Source organism: Colius striatus, chromosome 18 (assembly GCF_028858725.1).
Source record: "Colius striatus isolate bColStr4 chromosome 18, bColStr4.1.hap1, whole genome shotgun sequence".
NCBI lineage: Eukaryota > Metazoa > Chordata > Aves > Coliiformes > Coliidae > Colius > Colius striatus.
In genome coordinates, this window is record NC_084776.1 from 5,149,289 (window position 1) to 5,173,980 (window position 24,692).

Sequence of the window (24,692 nt, forward strand, 5' to 3'; positions counted from 1 at the left end):
TAATCTTACCTGGGTTGTCTTGAATCTGTTGTCTTCTTGAAAGATGGAACTCATTGTGGGAGCTTCCCACCCATTGCAATGTTCTGTCCAGGATTCTGTGCTTCAGAAGAAAAGGAATAGCCCCATGGCAAGTGCCAGTTTCATAGAAATGTGGGAGGAGATTTCCCCCAGGATTGAAAGCCCAGGTTTGCAGAGATACTGGGTACATTCCAATGATAAAATCAAGCTTTCTTAACTGCAGTAGTTACCCAGTTCCCTTTCCATCTGTGACCATTCTGCCCCTTTAAACATGGAAAAGCTCAGCAATCATCCACTATGGGTTACCATACTGAAACAGCCCATTTGAATTTGTTACACTTGGGGTATTTGCCTTCTCCCAGTACAGCTAAGCTGCAGGGGAAAACAAAAAAAAAACCTAACCCCCCAGAAAAGTCAACCAACCTCAAACCCTGTTTTCAGCAGTTTTCTCAGGCTGCTGTCCAGACCATTGCAAACAATAACAGAAAAATAAAGCAGCTTACCTTTCCACCCTCTGCTTACACCCTGCCCCCCCACCAACTTCATGCTTGTGTTTTTGATAGAACTGAGATGTTTCTAAGGGTCCTACAATGACTAACACCTCATTGAAACCATGGATTTACACTTTCACTGCTCCCTACATTTGGCATTCTGTGGAGAATGTATCATCACCTGTAAGAACTCCAAAGCAATGAGGGTTAACTTCTCAGTAAGCAGTTGTGTTTATTTGGAACTTTATGGTACAGAAATTGCAAAACCAACTGAGAAATTATCACTTAGAACAGTTAACATAATGAATGTTTAAAATGCAGTATTTCACAAAAAAAACCCAACCTAGCTTATCAGCTATGGATATGAACCAAGTTCTCAAATTTTATATGGAGTACAAATTCCGAGAACTCTTATCTGTTAAAGTGCATGTTTTACATTCAACATTAAAATAGATAAGGCACTTCTATTAATAAAAGAGAAAACTGTTATTAACAGGGTTAAACAACTTGATTAAAATAAATGGTTAACTATTGCTCATCTGCATTGTAGATGATTAGCTTTTCCTTCACCAGAACAACAATCTCTGCAGGGCAGGAACATTGAAAGAAATGATTGATCCCTTTCCAATATTTACTGAGTAAATGAATGCAATGCCAGAGGAACAAGCAGGGTTTTTCTGTTCTGTTAAACATGGATGACAGCACCTCATGTTCTTACCAAGACAAAAATCCAATTATATTGGAGGCTTTTAAGAAGAAAACAAACTCTATATCCAGAATACGAATGTAGGAAAGTAACACTGTGTCTTCAGACAACTATGAGGAAGCCCAAGTTCAAGAGAAGTCCTGCATAGCAAAATCCCCTTCTAAACTTCTGGGGAGATGAACACAGCAATGAGGCCAAAATAGAAAGTGGATTCTGCAGTTTCTTTTACCACAGTGTTCCACTTCCATGTAAATATCCCAGTACTTATTTGTTGTGCGAACATACAAAACCTGTTCTGTTATTCACTTGTAGGTTACAGGAAGGTTATAGGAAGCACTGCATAGGACCAGCAGAGAGTAACATGTGATCAGTAAGAGACTTCACCTCCACCTTCAGCATTCTGTATGCTTTTTTACTTCTTTCTTTAGCACATCATCAATTTCTTCATAAACAGCTCTGAAAGAAGAGGAACCAGGGTGACTCCTATATCACAGTTGTTTCATTTTGATAAAATGCACCAATGAAATCCTGCCCGAGTACCAATTGCCAAGAGTTTACAGTGTTTGCCTAACAGGAGATCATCAGTGGCAGGATGCCCAGGTTTCCATGGAAACAAGAAGCCAATCCCATGATGTGCCTGTGATGCTACATTTAATGAGATACCTCTGGACATTGACACTTTTGATGAAGTAAGTTTGGGAATAGGACTGCAAAATGCAAATGGCAAGTATTGCACCCAGCATGCAACTACTGCACTGGTTAAAAAGAAAGAAATAAAGCTTTGTTGAGATTTTTCTTCCTTGGAATTTGATGGTTTCTCAGAAATAAGTTTTGTGTAGACGGTTCATTTTTTTGCAATTTACTGGTAGGGAGTTCTGCCAACTATTTAGCTTCAAGTTAGTTTTCTAACTACTTGACCTTCTGGAGAATCCCAGCATCCATTCCCTTTTGTAGTTTACATTTACACTGCTGACTTTCTTGAAGAACATTCATAGACATGATTGTTATGAGTAGGAATTACTTTGGTTACATTGCTCCAGAACTACCTGTGTTGAAGTGTCAATTAGCTTCCTCCCCCAGGACCTTTTCCAGGTTTTATTCACCTTTTCATATCACTGCATAGAATTTTAGTAAATCCTTTTTGACATGGCATTACCCCACCACTTTTACAGATGCTGATCAATGAACACGCTATAGGAGTTTATACCTTAGTTATGCCAGAAATATTGGAAGCCACTCTCATCTGCATTAGCCATGCAATTGGTCAGCTAACTTAAGTCTAAATAGTGTGGTCAGTTTTCCCACTCAGAAGAAAAAGCCACCTCAGAGCAGCCTTGCTTTGGCATCTAAGAAAACTGTGTTATTTATATTACAAGTTACTTACTCAGTGGGAGCCAAGGGATCAAATTCCATTATCTCATAGTAATGAGGTGATTGTGGCTTGTTCTTTGATGCAGCTGAAGAATAAAGACAGGTAGATAAATCCCATGTATCTACTTGCTTTAAATTCTAAAATGGACAGACATTCCTAGAGAAGTCATGAGCAAGATGAGATTTTGTCAATGTTTGTTCCTGCTCCCGTTCTTTAACAGTCATTACATAAAGCCCTTGAGTTCCAACAAGAAAAATATATCTCCATGAAAGTTAGCTGGTCTGCAGTATTTATTACCTGCTGATGACAGTCCATTTAACGATGCAGTATGTTCACTCTGCAGATTTACTGGATTCAGAGGCACTGGGCTTAAAAGAGTCAGCAACTAAGGACATCAAGCAAAACAGTGCATAAACAGACCGTTCTCTGACAACTGGTTTGACTTAACTTATATTACTGCTGACTTGCCTTTAGACTCAGACTACAGGAGATAAATTCTAAGGTCAACAATTACCCATCTATTTAATTTCCATTCCCTACAGAAAGTTCAAAACATCTTTTGCTGTTATCTATAGCACTACAGTTATTTGTATAACTTCTGTGTAATTTGTTGCACTACACAGACAGCAGTATTCACAGAACAGATATCTGCATTTACTTCTGGTTTAAAATAGTGTATATGCATGTGTGTTTGGGGGCTGCTTCTCAAATTTTCTATTTCATACTGCCTACCACAGAACAGCATTTAAATGTATAACATTACCTCAAAGCCCCTTTGTGTTATTTGCATTCCTTCTGTCATGGGTGTTCTGTTTGTAGCATATGCCACTTGTCCCTCACTGTACTTGGCTTTTAAGTGTTTGGGGTATTTTGGTTGGTTGTTTGGTGAAGTATTTTTGGTTTGTTTTTAATATCTTATTTGAGATAGGAAATACACCAGAGTAAGATGATGTCAGTAGGAGGTGATCTTGGCTTGCTTCACACAGCAACAGATTAAACATGAACAATAGAACAACTGCTTTCTGCAAACACTCCTGAGAATGTGCTGGACCTGAGAAAATATGCTTCCACATCAACATCTGCAGTATCAAAAGATGAAAGTTAGCCTGGTCACCAAACACAGAGTGTTCCCCCATCTATAAGGAAGGGACAAAGAACAGATCTTTGTATCCCTTTTGCACAGCAGTAGTGGTAAATCCAAACAGTTCTCATTTTGACAGCTGCCAGCAAAGAATGATTATTCTGAACATGTGCATTACTCACATTGCTATATGAATGTCCAGCTGGGTTGCTTACACTATTGTTTTGTACTTCAGTTGCAAATCTAGGAGAGAGTAATACATTTATAGTTAATGTATCTTCTAATTGATAAATCCTTTTTTGCTGGTCTGTCTTTATGTCACAACCAAGAGCAGCATGGCCAGGTGGGCCACTGTCCTGTTCACTTAAAAGGTAGGGAACTACAAGGACACTTTTATCTTGAACTCTTCTTATTGACCTGTTTATTCCTTTCAGTGCACCATTTGCAACACTGTAGCAGAAAGTTGTGTAGATCTCAAGTATGTTTTGACTTTTGAGATAAATTCATGTCTATGACTAAACAGTGCTGCAGGAGTACTATATTTTTAAGCATGTTAACAATTGTCTAACACACAAGTAGTTTTCATTGTTTTCCTGGACTAATGTGTAGTAAACCTGTGTTCTATTTCTTGACAAGAGATTACTCACGGGAATTGCTGAGCTTTTGTAGTAGCTGCTACATCTAGCTGTGGATAAATTGATGGATGATGCCTGTTTTTATCTTCAGGGTGTGCAGATATGCCATCTGAAATACAAAGTGATAATTAATCATCACTTAAACATTATTAAACAAATCTTAGTTACTTGTACTATCAACATCGAAAAGGTATTTTGTGTGGAAGCCTGAAATGAATTGGTGTTTATAACATGAAAGATAAAATTTTAATAACTCTGAGAAAGCTTTAGATGCAATATATTTATCTCCTTAAAATATCATCACAGCATCAGTAGTGCTATACATGGCAGACAGGAGTTAAAACTTCCATTGTTCCTAAAGACCAAAATGGAATTATAGGCATTTACTCCTAGGGTGGATATAAAGGAGGGGTTTCTGCAAACAGTAATTCAGGGTACTGAAGTTAGGAGCTTTACTCACTCCTCTGACTATGAAAGTAGTCTAAAGTTAGAGGACATGAATACCCTTCTCAAAGCCAACTAACACCAAGTATCTCCTGAAAAAGCTTAGGGCATCAAAATGGTATGAGAAGAGTGTATCTGTGTTGCTTTATTCCAAGCCTACAGAAGCAACTACCAAACTGCTTTATAGGCTTCATTGTAATAGAAAACAGAGCACATTCTACTGTTCACATTTACATAATGGAGAAAAAGATTGTTACTTCCACTGTAAACAACTTAGAGAACCTTACACTAGCTTACACTTTCTTATGTATGCACATCAGTTCTCCTTTTAAGGAGATTTAATGCATATCCTTAAAGTTAAGGAGTATCTTTGTTTTCTTTCTTACAGCAACTTCATTCCTCCACCAAATTCCTGTTGGTTTGCTTTAAGAAAACAAAGTGCAAGGGAAATGCACATTCATCACTTACTAAGGCCTGAAGGAGACGCTGCAGAGTCAGTTTGCACCACTGTGGCTACAGGAGAGGGAGAATCTATGGAGAGGTCAAGTAGATCACTTGAGGGAGCGGTCGGCTGCTTCCTGTATAGCTTCACATTTCAAAAGGAATAAAGTTTGTTTGGGTTTTGGTGTTTTGTTTTGTTGGTTGTTTGTTTTAAAAACGACCTTGTATAGTTTTAAACAAAATTGCTGTTTTCACAGAATATAAACTTCTACAATCAGCATATTGAAAAACTGGGAAGAAGATCAGGATTTAACAACTTTTTTGGTGTGAAAGACACCTAATGAAACAAAAAATGCTTTCCAGAAAAGATCAGTTTCAGCTGTTTCAAAAAAATCAAGGGAAACAATTCAGAAGTAGGAAACAGAACAGACTTAACTCTGAAGAGCAGTTGTGAGCTTGTTTAGATACAGATTTGATATCAATGTTCTGATTGATCCTGTGCAATTATTTTCATGCTACTTACTCATGTTATTGAGATTTGATATATACTGAGGAGACTGATTTTATTACAGTCCTGTTTTGGATGGGAAAAGTTCAAAAAACACAGCAATGTTTCCTGGGACACTTGTGTTAGAATGAAAAGTGTAGCTAACCAAAGACTTCACTAAAACCTCATGCTTGAATCACATGAGTTTGGTCATAGCAGATTTTAAAAGGAAAAAAGATGCATTTTAAACCTGGAGACTCCCGAGTAATATCAAAATGCATGGACTGCACCATTTGGACTATTAACTAATCCTACAGTGCATCCAACAAGCAAAAACATCCATCTCCATAACCAGAATGTAGCAATAGTGTCTTTCCAGTGACAAGATCATCTTATACCTTTTCTTAAATAATTGTCAGCTGCATTTCAGCATTCACAAGCTGAAACATGTGCAGAACTACTTTGGGCAAAAGAATTAACAACTATAATTATCAGTCAATAAAGGCCAGTCATTTGCTACAAGCCATTTCTCACAATTCAGAAAAAGCTTTCAACCCAGGAAAAACCATCAGTAATAGTGAATTCTGGTAGTGTAATAGCATTCCAGTCTGTAAATGCTTAGCAGAGAACAAATGAAAAGAAACATTATGGTTCTTCATTTTGTATATGGCTGATATTAATGCTTTGCTGTAGAAGTAATAAACCAGCATTAGAATAGATTTTCCCTGGCCAAGCTTCCATCTTAGATTTGACATTATTTGCTATGTAACTAGATGAACTTGCATGAAGTACTGCAAGTGAGACTTTAAAAAAACCCCATGAGCAGTATCAGCCTGTTTTATCCTGTCTCAGTTTGAGAATAAAAGTCTGCATATATCAAAACTGTATTTATCACAATCAACAGAAAAAGGGATGTTTATAGTCCTGCACTTCACAAGCTCAGCTGTTATTGCTCACCTCTGCACGCTCACGTTCTATCCTCTGATTCTCCAGAAAACGAACTCTGTTTCGAGAGAACCTGTTGAAGTTGCAGAGTCAAATGTTCATTCTTACATTTCTATAAATGTAATTTATAAGAATATGAAACCAGTTATAATAGAAGTTCAATTCTCAAATGACTCCTGAGGCACCAAACAAACACTACATGTGCTTTTCTCTGGGGCACTTGTCTCTGCACTAGCAATCTGACTCGGTCTTCTCCAGGGCTGTGGGCCTCTGATTAACACCAGTTTGTTCTTGTGCTCATTTTTGGAGACAACTATCCCTTCCTTCCAGAACAAAACCAAAGCATGGCTGACAAGAAAGTTTGCCTCTGTGCCAGATAAATAACTATGAACATGCACTTTGCCAAATCTGGCTCCTTCTGAATAGAACACTCCAACTGAGTTCCAGGAAGCCTTCAATCCTCAGAGTTCCTCACATTCCCTCATGCCATCTTAGGACAAACCACACATCCTTTCTGATACACAGCCCCGTCATTACTTCAGGTATTTTAAACACTTTTGTTTGCTTATTTTTTAAGGAAACAACAAAAAAGATCGACATATATAAACATTTATGTACTAGGAGTCATAGCAGTGCTACATCGAGCCCAGGGGAGGCTCAGTCAAGTGATACTCAGCATCCAGATCAATTTGTTTCAGAAGTAAGAGCCCTAAAATGGCATGGACATGAGGCTGTGTATATAACTGCATTTGCTATTCAGGGTTACCATACTGGTAAGGCACACAGAGATAGTATATTTGCAGGGAAGAAGACAAGAAAAGAAACCTCTCCAACTGGAGAACATAAAATGTTTATGTATAATACAGGCAAACTGCTAGAGCCACTAGAGCCACTAGAGGGAGGCAGCGTTACATACATGAGGCCAGTTTATTGCACAGTGGCGATTATTTGGCTCTACATTAATAATCAGAAACAGAGAGTGCAGCATGACTTGTCTTCAAACAATACACACAGTATGAAACAGATGCAGCTAGTTAAAAATCGGCTTGTCCTTTACACATGATCTTCTGCAGCAAGCATTAACCAAAGACATTTTAATACTTAGCAACTCTGAAGTGCAATGTATCTGCACCCAGGAAGATTCTTTTCATATAAACCATAACTAGTACTAAACCACAGTAGTTTTCAGTTTCACAATGGTCAATTAATTGTTCCTTCAATCACCAAGTGAGTGTTTCATAAGGAATTTGCTGAATTATACCCATGAGCTACTATATATAGTTCAGGAAGTTCTTAGCTTTGCCAGTTTTCATCAGTTGTAACAAAAATGTAAGCCCATATCTGACTTCTGTTCAGCTTCTATAAATCCACTGAATTTCGTTTCTGTTTTGCTTTAGGAAGTTTTTCATTTTAGTAAGAAGTCAGCACACAATTCTTTCAAGACAGTTACTGTAAAATATGCCAATGCTGCTGCAGACATAAGATTTAAGAATAAATCAAAACTACATGTTGTCAAGATTAGGCCCAAAGTTTGTGCCTTGACACACAAAAGAATTAGTGATAGCACTCAGAAGAGGACTAAAAAGCAGACTAATTGCTCGAAATCTGCTAAATTTAATCATACAGGATTGTACTTCATGCATAATTATTTCTACAACATTTCCTAGCCACAGAGGGGATCAACTGCTCAACATCGAAGCCTAGTTCCTATTACAGCAAAATGCTCTCCAGGAGGGTATGTGATATTTAGGGGGATAATCCTGGAATTTAGAGTTTAAAATGAATTTCAGTTTTTCTAGCATCTAGTCATGTTACCAATAACATAACAGACAAGTAACACAGGATGTCAACGCAAGCACTACAGTGCTTCCATGTGTGAAAGAAACATTCTTTGCTGTAAGACAAGTAGAACAGCATGTTTCCATCCAGCTGAGAAAAGCAAGCAACTCCTTATGCATGCAATGAGGCAGAATGCTATTCCATGGCTGATTCCAGCAGTAAAGCTGTCAAAGTTGTTTAGAAAGGAGAACAAATATTCTTTTCTGGAAGCATACATACAGATAAGGACCATCACCAGTACCAAAGAGCCTGTAGCAAGCTGATGACAAGTTCACTGTGCACTAACAAAAAGAAATGTCAAATCCCACAATTATTTTTGTTGTGTGTGCCTCCATCTGATTTCCTGTCCAGATGTGAGGAGATGTTAGGATACCAGATGTGAGGAGAGAGGCCCTTTACTTACCTTTCATGTCCCAGGAGGACATTATTCAGATCTTCATTTACTTGTATTAACTCAACTATCACATCTTCATTCTCCACTGTCACCAAGAGTTCCATGATCCTCTCCTGCATCATCCGACAGGTCTTGTACAGTTTCTGGGCAAGGCAGGGGAACAAAAAAAAATGAACTGTGGTCTCCAAATTTGGCAGTTCTGGAGAAGAGGAAGATACCTGAGTACTGCAGACTCATGGGTACCATTCCTTAATTTACACAAACCACACACACATACCAAACGTTGTGAATAGCATAATTTTCATGTCTTTGATCTCTGCAGGGCAGGCTGACAACTATCATCACAGCCAGCACTCCTACCCAAGCCCTACCTCTTGAACCACCTTTATTTTTAAAGATATGTCTCTAAAGTCTAAATTACAAGTCACAAAATAACGAAGACCCCTCTGGGTGATACAGAGGAAATTTGATTTGATCCTGTTTGAAGCTGATTAAACTCAGCAGGATACTTCCCATGGATGTGATCTTGTTCAATGTCTGCTTGCAGAAAAGACAATAGCAGTCTAAAGGACAAAAATGCTCTGTGACACAAATCTCTTGCTTTAACTATTCCTCTAAGTGGGGAAGTTTGAATGCACTTAATCTATGCACTTCTTGAGAAAGTAACACACCTCTATCAGAATCAGATAGGAGAATGATGGGAGCTTATTGAGCAGCATTTTGCCTTACTGACAGTTGAAGATAGCTTATTTATACTTCTCTCCACTCCAGACTTCTCATGTTCAAAGAAACAAATTCTTTAGCAACAGGAACTTCAATTCAGCCAACATTTTTTTACCCCCACAGTGCACTTCCAAATGCTGGCTGTCTCTGCTTATGGATAAAAAAACCACCACCAAAAAAAGGGGGAAATTATTCTGTTTGCACACTGCTATTCAGGAATTGCTCTGCTGTTGTTTGCAAAGTGATCTATTTTTCTTCAAAAAGTCTTACCCTTCACATAAATTCAAGATTTTATTTACGTAAAAAGAAATTCTGCACTCCTTTGCCAAATCTGCAGAAGGATTACAGAGCACTGTACCCTTCAGTACTGTATCTTCATAGGATAGGATAAAACATTCAGTTTAATGTCTGTAATTAAACTTAAAACCTCTCCAATTGCACACTTTACTACCTGATCCACATTTAAAAAATGTGTTATTTCTTATGACTCCATTATGCAGGCAGACTAGCTCCTTTGTAAATACAGTATTCAATAAAGAAGAAAATGGAGACACTCATTTCAAGCATGGATTTGCTAGGTTTTGCTCCTAACCTACAACGATGCATATGCTCATATGTTTTCAAAACTGGAGTTTTACAACGATGCACTACCAGCTGGTGTAATAATCAGCAGCGATTCCGATGAATTTGTGCTGATTCTTATCAGCTGATGATTTGGACCCAAATTCCTGCACATCCACCAAGTATGTCTACTCACTATCCAGTACAAAAGTGTGTTACTCTTCTTGGCTGATACTGAGCTTTAGTTTCTCTTTAACTGCTGTAACTGGTCAGCACAGGATTTCAAGTGAGATCTGCTATCTGAAGCCTTGTCCAAAGCAGGGTGGAGAAAGGGAGGAGCCTAGCCACTAATGAAGCCACAGAACTGAAAATATGCTGCACTGATAAAGTGTACCTAACTATAGTTTTTATTAAGAGACTCCAAATAATCAGGACTGAAATTAATGTCTCTGACCCCCCACCAAAGCCTGAACAAGCAGCTCTTAATAGAAGACTTTATTCTCTGACAATAAAAGCCTAATCCAAGTAAAGCCACAAACAAAAGGGAACATTAAACATTGTTAAAGGAACAGTCCAGCCATGTGGGATGCTTTGTATCACTCTGTGCACAAGGGAAATGAACAGAAAGAACAACAGAGAAAAAGAACATAGAAGGAATGAGTTTTCAGTCACTCTCCCACAAGTAGGAACTCCACACCCTGTCCTCAAACTTTTGCCAACAATTTTATTACTGGGAGTGTCAATAAGAATCCACTGGTCTACTGTGGGCAACCTAATCTGCACACTCACATCCAGAAGGGCCACGGTAGGAGACAGGAAATGAAAGACACACTTTTCCTGTTTTGCAACCACAAACACCTTGTTATGGTTTGGACATAGGTGGCCAAGTACGTTAAACCAGTGTACTTTCATACTTGAGTATCTTTCACTGGCTGGTTAAATCATTAATGCCAGTTTGCACCTTCACAACATCCCTGGCAGTAGTACTACAGAACTGAAACATTATGTATGGAACACACATAGATTAGCTGCTTAGATGGTGTCCATTGCTGGAACAACCCATACTCAATCCTTTAGCACAGGCAAGGCAAGATCTCTACAATCTATTGCAACAGCCATTGGTCTGTGTTTAAAATCTATGCTGCTCACACTGTTACTTTGCAGGCCTTTCCTCTTTGGACTTGTACCTTCACAGAAGAGATGGTGTTGGAGACACAAGGAATTTCCAGGCAAGCAAAAACCCCTGAGAAATTGCATCTGCCTCCTATCTGGTTCCCCCAGACCAGCAGTGCTACCTGTCTTTAGAGACACAGTGGCAAAATGCTGCTTCCTCTCCGTATCTCACCTCCAGTTGTGAGCAAATCCGTAAGTGGACACAGCTGAACAGCATGACTTTGAAGGTAACCCAACAGCACTCAGTAAGGGTGCTTTGCCAGGAAAAACTTCTGCACTGGGCATGAGAAGCACACTAAAGTCTTGCAAAAATTAGATCAGTTCCCCAGCACATTTGATGCTAACAAATTACCAAAGATGCTTCCTCATCGTAGAGGTCTGGAGGTAGGTTTAAAACCAGAAGGATGTGCTAAAAGCTTTTAAAACTCTGGCAGACAATATAAAAGAGAAAACCATCCATTCACATAGGTCACTGCTGAAATGCTAAAGGAATACTGCATTTTTGATTTCCGAAATAGAAAATGCTGCATGAACAAGTAGACTAAAGGTCATCATGGAAAGAACATCTAGATGTTCACTGTCAGATCTATACTGGGCTATTGCAATACACTTCCTTCAGGCTACACTTTAAGAGCATGTGAATTCATCTACAGCACAGCAAGCTCCCAATCTCTGAGTCACACACACACAAAACCAATGCTTCATATTCTTCACTGGCCTTCAGTCTACCTTTAAGGTACTGGTAATAATAAAGAGAGCACTGAGGACTCCAGGACGGATATGAGAGAGAGAGAGACTGTGTCATCATCTATTTTTCCACAAGGCAACTGCTTTCAACTGGAATGTTCTTGGGGCTGTTTGACAGAACATGCTTAACAGAGAACGCTCCATTATGAAATTCCTTTGCCCTTGGAATTCCCTAGAGCTTACATTTGAATTGCAGGCTGCATCGTCTTTTCCTGACTATCCAGATGTCAAGGGAAGGTGAAGGAGACAACTGAAAGCTGAGCAAAACCAGAGATAGAAACCTTTTGCTGGATTCCATTTGGCATTCTGAATCCAGATGTTAAAAGACAGGATGCAACACTAACTAAACCAAATCCATATACACTACAAATGAATTTTCACTTACCTGTAAAAGATTCATATCATCTGGATTTTCAGAGCCAGGAACATTTTCTTTTAATATTGATGACATGACTCTCACATTCATTTTTGCCATATCCAGTTCACTGTACAGTTTCCCAATCTATTTGGTTCAACAGGACAGAATATTGTGAAGGTGAACAGAACAAGCAGAAAAATTCTTACCTCTAACAGATACTTTCCTCCCCACTGGGTATAATATGGGCCTAATTAGCATTATTTTACTCTCATGGCTCATATGTGCAATCAAATTAAGATCTAAGTCTGGCAGTGCCACTCATTTCCCTTACAGTTAATCCCTCTCACTAATGTTACTGTTACTCTTTTTAGTTACCCACAATCCAAGTAGGAATGGAAGTGAATTATCCTTCCCTTCCTGCTTTTTAGAATAATCTCTTCACACAAGCATTATGCAAATTTAAGTTTGGCTTTCACACTTGTCTTTGAAGTAACTTTTACCAATTTGCATAACAACATTGTAAGACATCATCAGATAGTCTAATGCTTGAGTTAATGACTCCACTTTCTGTTTGGGGTACTGAACTCCCTTCTGCCTACTTAGCTTTACCACATCAGCATATAAAACATCTTTAGGACAATGAACCTGAGCTATGCCACAGAGCTGGTGGTCACTTCCAGTGGTCTATGCACTGAGGTTGTGGAAACCTTAACAGTACATTTCAAGTGGACCTGCCCTCCTCTAAACCTGTACTACAGCACCTGCTCAGCAGTCAACAATAATGTTGGGCCCGTGGGAAGAGGCAGTAAAGAAGATTTTGCAGGACTAGTAGGAGATGGTGATGACTTCTTAGAAGGTTGAGATGAAGTCTGCTGAAAGACAAAAGAGCAGAGTTCGGGTTTAACAAAAGAACTGAACCAGACATCTAGATGAGAGGGCTACAAAACATCTTTGTCAGCTAATGCCCAGTTGTTTGATCTTTCTCACAACCAGTGCTCCCAGGGAATTTGTAGAACAAGGTCTACTTACCAGAATAAATCTAATGGTCATTTTGTAATGAAAGGAGGCTTGGAATTCAGATATCTTTTAAATGGGTTTGCAAGTAAATTTTATCACAGGATAAAGCTGGGGAAGGAAGGAGAGTCCTGGGAAGAGGGAGGGGGGAGGGGAGGTGTTAAGATTGAGTTTTATTTCTTATCTCCCTGTTTTGATGTTTCATTAATAAATCAAACCCTTTTCTCCCCAAGTTGAGTCTGTTTAGCCCATGACACTAATTGCTGAGCGATCTCTCTGCCTTTATCTCAACTCACAAATCTCTCCTTATATTTCTCTCTCCTCTGTCCAGTTTAGGAGGGGGAGTGATATTACGACTTGGTGGGCACCTGGCACTCAGCCAGGGCTAAACCATCAAACTCCAAGCAAACCTGAAACATTCCTGCTTGCACTGATTACAGACCTCTAATTCTGTAATTGTAAGGTTCCACACAGTAATGGATGGCTTTCACATTTACTAAGACTCTTATGAAAACTACTCTAACAGAAAAAAAATGACTTTAAAACATGGACTGTATTTTCAGCTGATGGCCAATGATCAAGCCATACATATGTCTTAGTGACTACTTAATGTCCTAGGTGCTACACAAAGCTACCTGTGACATATGCTTAAATAACATTTTTGTGTAGGGGCTGTGCAAATAGCTAGAAAGATATACAGGCAGTAATCTTTTCTTATAGATTTCTACCACTCTGGATTTAATTTAAGAGATAGATAATGCTCATATTCTGAACAGTAGTACGTGTTTTCATGAAAATCTTACTCATTTTATTTAAAGCTTTCAGAGCTGACAAGTTTGGAGCACTCAGCTCTCATTTGGAGGTAAACAGCGTGCCCAAATCCTTTACACACTTTGCAAGACTCAAGAGAGATGCTTCCTTTTAAAGAACATATTCATTCATCTGTGATTTGAACAATAAACTACTATATAGGCCAGGCTTCTTTGTTGTTATCTTAGCTGTTATAATTGAAACTGATTCCTGCTCACGTGCTTAAGTAGGTTGGTCATATTCTCCCCTGGAGCACTTAAATAAACAAACCCCAAAACAAACACACCTCTTTGTCTACAGACCTCATACAATTAACACATCCTGTTATTGATTTACAGTGGTTAATGCAGTATCCTTGTGACCCCACCTTACGTCCTCCTCTGCTGGTGTCAGAAGATGGAAACTCCACTCCTTTCTTCAGCAATTCTAGATAAACTTCTTTTACTTCACTCACATCCACCATTCCTTGGAAACCTCGGGCCCACGTCTAGTTTTGAAATAACAGGAACAATAACAGCCACAGAAATGAACAGTCAGTGGGGCAGAGAAGTGCTTCTAAACCACGTGCTCCTAAAGGCAGGTCATTCCCTCCATCCACTCCAGTTAACTTCATTCAAAGCAACAGGAACCACAAAAGCTCCAAAGTTAGCTCTCATCCTGCTTTTTAAGAGCAACCACAGAGGAAGCACATACACAGACTGGGAATATATAAGGTAGAGGCTAATAGTTTCCCAGTTCTCTCCCTTTGTCTTCCAGTCTGTGCTTCTCTTGCATGTAGCACGAGCAGCAAGAATAAAGTCTGCTTTAGGAAGAGGTTTGCATGAGCATGTAACAGTACAGAAATGGGCTGCATTGTACATATTTACCATATAGCAGGCACACAAACACTATTTAGACTTACCATGATATAGGTCAAGATTTTCTCCTGCATGTCAATTGGTAGATTGTATCTTGGGTTCAACAGTTTCACGAGCTTGTCTTTACAAAAATCTTTCTTCACAACTAAAGACTGGAATCTCGGGCCGCAGTTCTCTATACACATGTCAAGCAGCTGCACACACAAAAAGCTTTTGTTACACAGATACTAAGGGAAAAGCCACCGACTGGACTACTATTGTTTAATTTGTTCCAAGGTGTTATGGGGAAGAGCATGAATGGATATGAACAGATAACTGCCAGCTATCTCACTAGAATGTCTGATGAGGCTGCTACAGGCAAACAGTAGCTCACTGTGCGCAGTTACACCTACACAATGCAAAGTGAGATGTGTGAGCCAGTCATACTATTTTGAACAGAGAAGTATGGTCACTATTGTTTCCATGTCACAGCAATTACTAAATGCATGGTACCTTAACAGCTTGAAATCTGTCCACAACATTAAAAAATGATTTGTACAGATTCAGTAATAGAATTAATTCCCTGCCTAGCACATAGGTACCCTGGTCTGACAGACTCTGAAGAGCTCTACATGAGAAGAAAACAAGATTACTAAATGTCTCTCTTCTGCCCTGTGAGAGACTAATGAAAAACCAGAAAAGAACAAATTCAACAACTTGTAGTACAATTTCTCCATATTTTCTAAAGGTCACACAGATTTGAAACAGAATAGCTGAACTGTTCCAATTGTCCAATTAATCTTCATGAGAGAAGTCTGCTTCCACAACTCTGCCTGAAATGCTCAGAGTAGGATCCCTGAAAACAACGTTTCTGCTCTATCCAATACAGCAGCGTGCGATAATGACATCATACTTCTCCCTTGTGGTTAATTACAACTCCCATTTTGCAGAAGAGGTATCAAAAGCTGTCACTTCATCTCAGTCACCTAGAATCAAGCCCGTACAAGTCTTGATAGTAAACTGGGGTCAGTCAGATCAGGTGCAGAATGAGGAACAGAACTCATCTTCCCTGGCTGAAATCTGGAGATTGACTACAGGATTACAATGCCCCATATAGAGAAAAATGGTCACTCTTGTGCTTTTTGCTTTTCAACAATATCTTTACTTTCCCTCCCAATTTAAGAGGGAAGGCAGAAAGGTGAAAGCAAATGGTAGAAACTGACAAAAGCTGGCAAAATATCTTGGGTTTTGAGACAAAATTTCCCCTGGATCATGCAGCAGACAGGGCATACTCTTAAAAGGATGCATAGAATTTAAGGGATGCTATTGTAAGCTTGATAAAAAGTAGGTTAAATAAACTCCCACTCAGAGTAGGCTATATTTAAGTGGAAATCATTTCGCTACTCCATTTTCTAGCTTCAGGACTTGGGGATTTTTCTCTGTCTGTAGTCAGGAACTTAAAGGAGAACAGGTTTAAGACCAGAAGAAAATATATTGCTGGAATAAAAACAGGGTAGAAAAAAAGAGACAACTGGCAAGCTGCTGTGCAAAAAAATAACAGGGATAATTACCAAAAAAATCTTGGCTCGAATAATTCTTTTTCATTTGAAAGAGTACATGAAACATATGTTAATAAGCCAAGTCATTTGCCTGTGCAGTACTTCAAAGATGATCTGGGTAAAAAATTTTCATCTCAGTGCATGGGAAATTTGGTTTGCTACTCCCCATTATTAATTCCCTACTTAAGGGAGTGAGTATTCACCCTCTGAATGAAAGTATTCAACTAATGTTGTAGATCCTCCACTCAATTATGCCAGTGCAGCCCACTCAGTGTGAAACTAAGCTGATGTAAGAAAAAGAAGAATTTTACTCAATTATTTTTAACCAGACCACTAATGAATAAGCCACATTCACACTAATAACAACTTTCAGTAGAATTTCAGTATGGTTATTTATCATTGCAAATAGGACTTCACCTTCCAAAGCAGTTCCATTGGAATGAATAGTCCCAAGGTGGCCAAGTGAACCACTGTTCCACATAGCACAATGAGATCTCAATAGAAACATGCTTTAACAACAAACTTGCAAATTAACTTCAATTAATCCATTAAAATTCATCTAAATGACAGGCAAGACTCAAGATCTGTTTCAGTTGACAGAGCTGCTATGTTCCAGGCTAACTAATGCCAAGAGACCTGCACTGAGCAAAAAAGGGGGCAAAGGGCACACTCAAAGCCTCTGGGTCACACAAAACTGAAATGATAAAAGGCATCTGAACAGAGGTGAAGACAAACTGTACGGTAGAAACAAAAATAGGAGAACTTGGTGTAACAGGAAGTCAACCACCTTCCTTATCAATAGAGACCTCACTCAGAATTCCATAGGGCTATCTACTCATCTGAAGCAGACAGGTATGGTTCATAAAGCTGTAATAAATGGATGTAGTCTGTCATGGCTAATTCTCAGACCTAAATTGAAGGCAACAAAACTGCTGCAGTAAATGTTTTACAAAACCAGGGGAGATCTAGGAGGAAACTGATCAGGTGCCTCAACCTTCACTACGTAAACAGAGTTTATGCATCCAAAGTCTATTAGTAATAAGTCAAATAACACACACAGAGTTCATTGGATTCCTGCCTAAACATTTTAATCCTCTTCACTCTGATTGCACAATCGACACCGCCAAACCTGATCTCTTGGCTTTATCAAAGACTATGCATGAGGCAACTTTATGGCCTGACATACACACACACCTTGAGCCATGTGACTTCAGAAGTCCTAGGTAACTTCAGTAGATCAAGTCAAGCCATAGCTGACATTTATAGCTGGCACCCACCCTCCTTCCTCCAAGTAAATCAGTAAGCTAGGAGGAGGAAGACACCGTTGTGATGGAACACTGCTCAATGACAGAATCAGGGCTAACACATGCACTCATGTTACTTCAGATGAAGGCTTTCACATTTTACTCTGTCTGTATTCTCTGGGAATAAGCTCTTTAAGCAGTTTCAAAAGAAAGATTAAATTCCAAAATTTCAAGGTTGATTAAATAGAAGTGGATCAAAGTACATTTCAAGAGAAAAGTGATTTGTAGGTCTGGTGCCTTCTTAGTTTTATCTAATCTAGGTAGGAGAGGCAATCTGATGTAGTCTCAAGAGCTCGTGGACCACATCTACTGTAGAAAATACAGGCAATACAAGTTCATCAAAAAAGAGAATCCTTATTTTTTGTAGAAATCTGGGAGGAAAATAATTTTAAAGATGGAAGAGAGGTTTGTGTTTTAGGAATTGCAAATTATTTCTGGTTTTCCATTTGCAATGACTTCCTGTTCCAGTCTAACCCTTTCCAAAGGGGTAACAGGCACAATTTCATTAAGGCAACCAAGAATGTAAAAACAGAAAGTACTGCACAGAGAAAAACAGATCTGGGGACAGAAAAAAACCAAAGAAGATGAAAAGGAGTTGGGGTAGAGAGAGAGACAAAGGATGGAAGATCTTACATAAGAACAAAAGCAGGAAGAGAGATGGAGGAAAGGTTGCCACTTTTTAAAAATAAACCAACAAATTATGAAGGAACTCAGGGAGGGAAAAAAACCTGCCTCTGAAAACAGAGGCTGGGCCAAAAGATGTGATTGCCTGGCAGGCATAGTTACACACCTACCTGTGAGTAGGTGAGAACAGACATGAAGAAAGGGGCCTGGAAAAGTGACTGTGAGAAAGTGTTAAACTACAATCTAAACTGAAACCTGGAACAAACTCCATCTCCAAGCAAATACAAGAAGCTTCCAGGTCAATGTGATAAACTCATTGCTTGGACACACCTGAAACAAGATCCTTCTCCCACTTCTACGTGCTTATGAGCTAAGCTGTAATGTCACCTTGGGTATATCTGCAGAGTAAATATCTAAAGAAAGGCTGCTAAATCTAAGCACTGGATTATCGTAACTCCAGTTGATTGTGTCAGATATTCAGAAAAGGACCAAGGTGCACAAAGACTGTAGGAGAAAGAAGGCAGATCTGATACCGGGATTGCAATGACAGCGGAAAGCAAGTGTTTCTGTTATGCAAACACACAGAACACATGGAAAGGTGACTCATGAGACAGTGGAGGTGGAAGCCAGGAAAGAAGTACGGAAATGGAAAGAGCTGAAGGTACACATCGGTATGTTTAGGACATGTCTGCATCCCTAACTTGTCAGGAGACACTTGGGCAATTGCTAAGTGACCTAAAACTCTACACTATCAATCACGTATCTTCCTTAATCACTTCTTAGAGCATGTTGATATAGATAATGATTTTGCACAACAAATACCAAACTCCTGAGTAATGGTACTCAGTGTAATGCAGACAATCTCACCTCTACAATCCCAAAAAAGGAGATGGCAAAGAAAATATTTCCAGACAAATCACAAAAGAAACAGATCCCTGACAACTTAACACATGAATGGTACGATCCTTCTCACTGACTCACTTAGCCAAGAGTAATTCAAGTCAAACTCTGGACTTAGGACAGTGTTAGAGACTTCCTGCTGCTGCCTAAGTTGTCAATGTGGTGGAAAACAGAGCACTATGTAAACATACACCAGGAACTCTGAAACTGACAGAAATCACAATGCTTGCCAAAACTCTGGGATAGGTGAGAAACACTGTAAGATTCTGGAATCCTGATTATCTAAAATGATGATATTTCACTCCAGCCACTCCAGCCTTTAGTCATAATACCTGAATCTTGTGTGGCTTACTCTGCGTCTTGCTCCCTTGCTTAACTCATCACTGTTACCCTTTCATTCAAGCTTGTCATTTATACATGATAACACCTTTACAAAACAGGTCTTGCACATTCCACCACGCTGCATACCACGCTTAGCTTAACCAAGATCAGTACCACAAGGTAACAGAATGGTCAAATGCACCTTTTATGCAATATCTCAATATCCGTATCTTTCACAAACAGGTGGGGCGCTCACTGAGGAAGAGTCACTGGAGTAAACAAGAGCTATACCACTTCTGTGTAGTACAAGCTTAAAAAAGGCAAAATCACAGCAAGTTTATGTATCAACTAAGACTCTGGAACACCAGCAGACCATCTGATGTGCACTGTGGTAGTGCTGTACACACAAACAACAAAGACCGAAAACATCCCGGAGAATTGTGTCAGGGATAATTTACATGCCACCTTATCGTTTTAAATGTTTGCCTCCTTAGTGTCTAATTAATATAAATATAGCTGTACTTACAGACAGGGTAAGCCTGATCTCTTTGTGGTTACAGTTTTTTGAAAGCTTTTTCTTCAGTGCTTTAACTGCATCTTTAGGCCTGTGACAAGAAATTAAGTAGAAAAAGTTACCTGTGGAGTCGAGTTGTTTTTTTAGTTCGCAACTTCATCCAAGAGCCAAAAATACCAGTCTGAGATATGGGACCAAATTCATCCCTGTATTTACACCCACATAAAACCAGAGCAATTACCCCATTGATTTCAGTAAAATCACTTCAGCATCGAGCTAGAGTAACAAAGCAGTGAATCACGTTTGTTAGCGCAGACTCTGCATTACTCCAGAGACTTGTGCAGCAAATAAACTTATTCTCCTCTGCAAAATCTCCTCCAAAATTTTGTTATTTCACTGCTGGACAATAGATTTCCTTATGCAGCTTTTATTGCTACGAAAGGGAGTAACAATTGCCAGCTGTATCAAGAACTGACTGGTACCTATTTTTCACCTATGATGCAATTAAAAACTATTCTCCTGGGAGTGCTGTCAGGAGTAGGGGTGTCTTGGCTAACTGCCAATCTTATAATTGCAGGATGCTTTTAACTCATCTAAGTAATTACCAGATACAAATGGACAACCCATTCTACCCCAGAAATAGTGGCATTTCTAGCCCAGTCATTTTGATTTCTATATATACATCCTGTATCTCTTAACTATCTATGTAGGAGGAAAGGCGAGGAAGATAGTATCATGTTTATCACGTGTGGGAAACAGTTTTGCTTCATTAATATGGGCTATCTATACTGTAAAATTACAAGGGCTAGCTCAATGCTCAACAAAAACAAGATGTCCTAATGTCTCTTTAGGATGTCTCTAGAATTTAAGAGGGAGCAATAGGCATAATACGATGTTTCAGTAAGAAAGAGAAAAGAAATCTTTGTTGAAAATATTTCAAAGCCAATGAAATTAAATCAATACTTACTACTACTGCATTTTCCAGTTTGAAATATTGTTGTACTTGAGCAGAAAAAAAGAACATATTTGGCTCTTTTTCTTAATCCTGTGTCATATCCAGTCACAATAATAGAGCATCAAGTGATGGATGGGAGCATGAGAGCAGAGAAGAAAACTTTCGCTTGCAGAAAGCTTTACTATTACTACTCCACTCCCGGTTCTTGCTTCTCTTATTGAAACATCTGGAAATGCTCTGGTCAGGAGCTGGATATTGCATTAAAATAACCATTTGCCTAATTAGATACAGCAGTTGTGCTGTTCCTAGCATCCTGTTACATACTGTCCCTAGTAGTAGTTGCCTAGCAGGAAACTATAAGGAGTTCCTCTGTAAGCATTAGCTATGCACAAGAGGAAACAGTTTGTAAAAAAAAAAATAAAAGCTCTGTTGCCTAGAAGTGCCACGTAAAAACTAACAGAGGATCAAAATGTGCTGTTGCTTTATGGTGGTGACCAGGAGGCAGTTATTACTGACCTTCCAAGCTCTAAGAGCCACAGGTGAGAGTGTGGGATACAAAAAAAAAAAAACCCTGAAAGGAAGGAAAAGCTGATATTTAAAAAAATACACATATTTGTGCTGAAAGCAAGAAGGCACACCTCATTCTCCTAGAGAAAGCTCTCCAGTCTGCATTGAAGTATGCCACTGCCAGCAGCGAGCTCTTGCCATGCAATGCTTAAGCAGAACTTACATGAGAACAAATTTCCTTCTCCCCCTCTGACAGGTAGAAACAGGGAAGCACAAGGCAGCAAGTAGCTGAGCGAACCAGAACGTGGCTGATCAGTTCAAGAGGATACCTCTGTCCAAGGAGCTCATGCCTTGAAACGATGGAACCCACTGAACAGAAACGCAGCCAGTCCTGCTGTTATGAAGGCTGCCTGAGAAACTGCACAGTGAGGAGTTCTAATGGAGTTAAACCCAAAGAGTTGTAAGCAACCAAATGCTCAAAATCTTCTCCTATGCTGCGTTTTGCAGAGCACAAAGGTATGCGTTTGGCCTGACAAGTGGTACAGGTTATATGAAACACATCAGATTGGCTGAGAAACCTACACTACCACCTTTAGCACTTGTCTATGGGGAAAAGCCTGTAAGTTAAATCTGAGCAAGCCCTGATAGCTGAGCAAGAGACACTGAAATATACAACACTCTCCCCTAAGAACCAAAGATACCTGCTCCCCGCTGCTGCTGCGTTTTGGGTAACTTCACATACATGTCTGCTGTCACCTGCGCGATTTTGCCCTGCCCTCGAGCAACGCCGGTGCTACCTCCGAGACGAAAACCCGGCTGTAGTCACTTCGCACAGAAGCGGCAGGTCCCTCTGAAACCGAGGCGCTCTCCGCCCGCAGCCCCTTGCCCCGCTCACCCTTCCTCCGTCGCGTTGATCACGTCGCAGATGTGCATGAACTGTCCCCACTCCTCCGTCTGCAGCGCTCCAAACGTCGCCCGCTCTGCAAGGCCAAGGGGACCCGCCGTAGCCGGCCGCGGAGCCCGAGCACCGCCGAGCCGCGGCGGGCCGGGCGGGCAGCGCGGGGAGGCTCCGTCCCGCCGCGGACAGCGAGACGGGAACCGGCGCCCCCCCCGGCTTCCCTCGGGCAGGCGGCGGGGCGCGGCGCCCCATCGTTACTCACCGACGAGGCTGCCCACGGCGGTACCGAAAGGGTCCTTCGGAGCCTTCCCAAAAGCCATGACCGCTGCCGGCAGAGTAGCGCGCCCTCTGAGGGGCGGCAGCCCCGTCCCGTCCCGCCGGATCCAGCCGCTCCCCTCCTGCCCCGCCGGTCGCTCCCTTCCTGGGACTGGGGCGGAGCCGCCTCCAGGTGCCGTCGCGGTTCCTCGTTGCTGATCACGTGCGGGCCGGGCCGGGCCGTGCCGTGCCGGGCCGGGCGGCAGCGCTCCCGTGGCACTGGTGTGGCACGCGGCGGCGGGCGCTGCCGGCCGTCCCTCACGGACGGGTCATCTCCGCACCGCTGTCACGGACCTAAAGCACCCCTCGGACTTGCACACGAGACCACATAGCCCTGTTCTCCTTTTCTTCCTCCTTGGACAGTACTGAAGGTCCAATGGGACCCCCCCACCTGCTCATCACAAAGTCAGCGGTAACTCAGCCATCTCCTAAATGGGTCTTAATAGCTGAAACCACAGGAATCATAGAGAATGGTGGGGGTTGGAGGGGACCTCCAGAGCTCCTCCAGTCCAGCTCTTGCTAAAGCAGGTTCCCTTCAATCAGGGGGCACAGGAATGTGTCCAGGCAGGTTTGGAAACCTCCAGAGAAGGAGCCTCCACACCCTCTCTCAGCAGCCTATGCCAGGGCTCCCTCACCTCAGCACCAAACAGGTTTTCCCTTGTGTTTAAGTGGAACTTTTTGTGTTCCAGCTTATGTCCATTACCCCTAGTCCTGTCAGTGGACGCTACAGAAAAAAGCATTGCCCCTGTCCCCCTTAGTTGTCTCCAGGCTAAACGGCCTCAGGTCCCACAGCCTTTTCTCATAAGAAAGATCCTCTGTTTCCCTCATCATCTTGGTAGCCCTGCACTGAAATCTCTACAAGTTCCCTGTCTCTCTTGAGCTGGGAAGCTCAGAACTGGACACAGGACTCCAGATAACATTTGGTAAGGCAAAGCTCAGAACGCCAGGGGCCAACCTACCCCAGGACTCCAACCTGCCTGTTGGCATCTGTGACTTAGAAACCTACATAAACTTGAGTGAAAAGTTGAAAAGAATACCTGCCTTGCAGCACACCCTCCCTGAGTGTGTACAGTGGCCAGAAGACTGGTGGGAATTTTGTACTTTCAGTTATTTTTAAGAACTTTTTATGGCAGAACTGACTTTAAAGGATCGGTTTTGCATTACAAGAGTTAAGATCTTTGCAAAACCACAGAAAATCAGGCTTTTCAAATGCAGCAAAAATTAGAATGTACAGTTTTAGACTGACACCTGATGCTATTTGCTGGTTAAATTGATCACACGTAATTCTTTCATCTTAAAAGAAGACTGCAAATGCAGTGAGAGTGGCAGCTTCTGCTATACGCTACCGCACATTGCAGACTTTGGCATTGTGCTGGTTTTGGCTAGGAGATAGTTAATTTTCTTCACAGTCACTAAGATTGGACTATGTTTTGTATTTGCACTGGAGACAGTGTTGATAACACAGGGATGTTTTTTTTATGGTGGAGCAGTGCTTACATAGTGTCAAGGCCTTTTCTGCTTCTCAGCCCACCCCAACAGTGAGCAGAGTAGATATGCACAAGAATTTGGGAGGGAACACAGCCGAGACAGCTGACCCCAACTGACCAAAGGGATGTTTTTGTGGAGTCATAGAATAGTTTGGGTTGGAGGGGACTTAAAAGACCATCTATTCCATATGACATCATGCTCAGCACATAAATCTGGAGGAATAAGAAGGAAG

General features: G+C 40.7%; 1 protein-coding gene across 2 annotated transcripts; it reads right to left on the reverse strand.

The window, feature by feature from the left end:
• Positions 1–725: 725 nt before the first annotated feature.
• On the reverse strand, positions 726–23,159 carry TOM1L1 (target of myb1 like 1 membrane trafficking protein). Of its 2 annotated transcripts, none has more exons than XM_062010888.1 (15): positions 22,920–23,159; positions 22,655–22,739; positions 20,310–20,388; positions 15,141–15,290; positions 14,607–14,726; positions 13,177–13,284; positions 12,443–12,559; positions 8,863–8,996; positions 6,633–6,693; positions 5,216–5,333; positions 4,316–4,412; positions 3,851–3,911; positions 2,885–2,972; positions 2,600–2,672; positions 726–1,671 (listed from the first exon to the last, which is right to left on the reverse strand). In XM_062010888.1, the coding sequence occupies exons 1-15, from the start codon at positions 22,975–22,977 to the stop codon at positions 1,608–1,610; spliced, it is 1,413 nt and encodes a 470-aa protein (XP_061866872.1). In that variant the 5' UTR covers positions 22,978–23,159; the 3' UTR covers positions 726–1,607. The 2 variants fall into 2 exon arrangements, with proteins under 2 accessions (XP_061866872.1, XP_061866870.1); XM_062010886.1 differs by having other exon boundaries at positions 13,177–13,287.
• Positions 23,160–24,692: the final 1,533 nt, after the last annotated feature.

What these genes read in the sequence shown, in the direction of transcription:
- TOM1L1 (XM_062010886.1), bottom strand. Translation starts at nt 22,977, where the DNA reads ATGGCTTTTGGGAAGGCTCCGAAGGACCCTTTCGGTACCGCCGTGGGC. An exon ending in AGATCAGGCTTACCCTGTCT is followed by an intron (nt 15,291 to 20,309) that starts GTAAGTACAGCT and finishes TTGTGTGTGCAG; the next exon opens with CTGCTTGACATGTGTATAGA. An exon ending in GATCCCTTGGCTCCCACTGA is followed by an intron (nt 1,672 to 2,599) that starts GTAAGTAACTTG and finishes CTCTTCTTTCAG; the next exon opens with AGCTGTTTATGAAGAAATTG.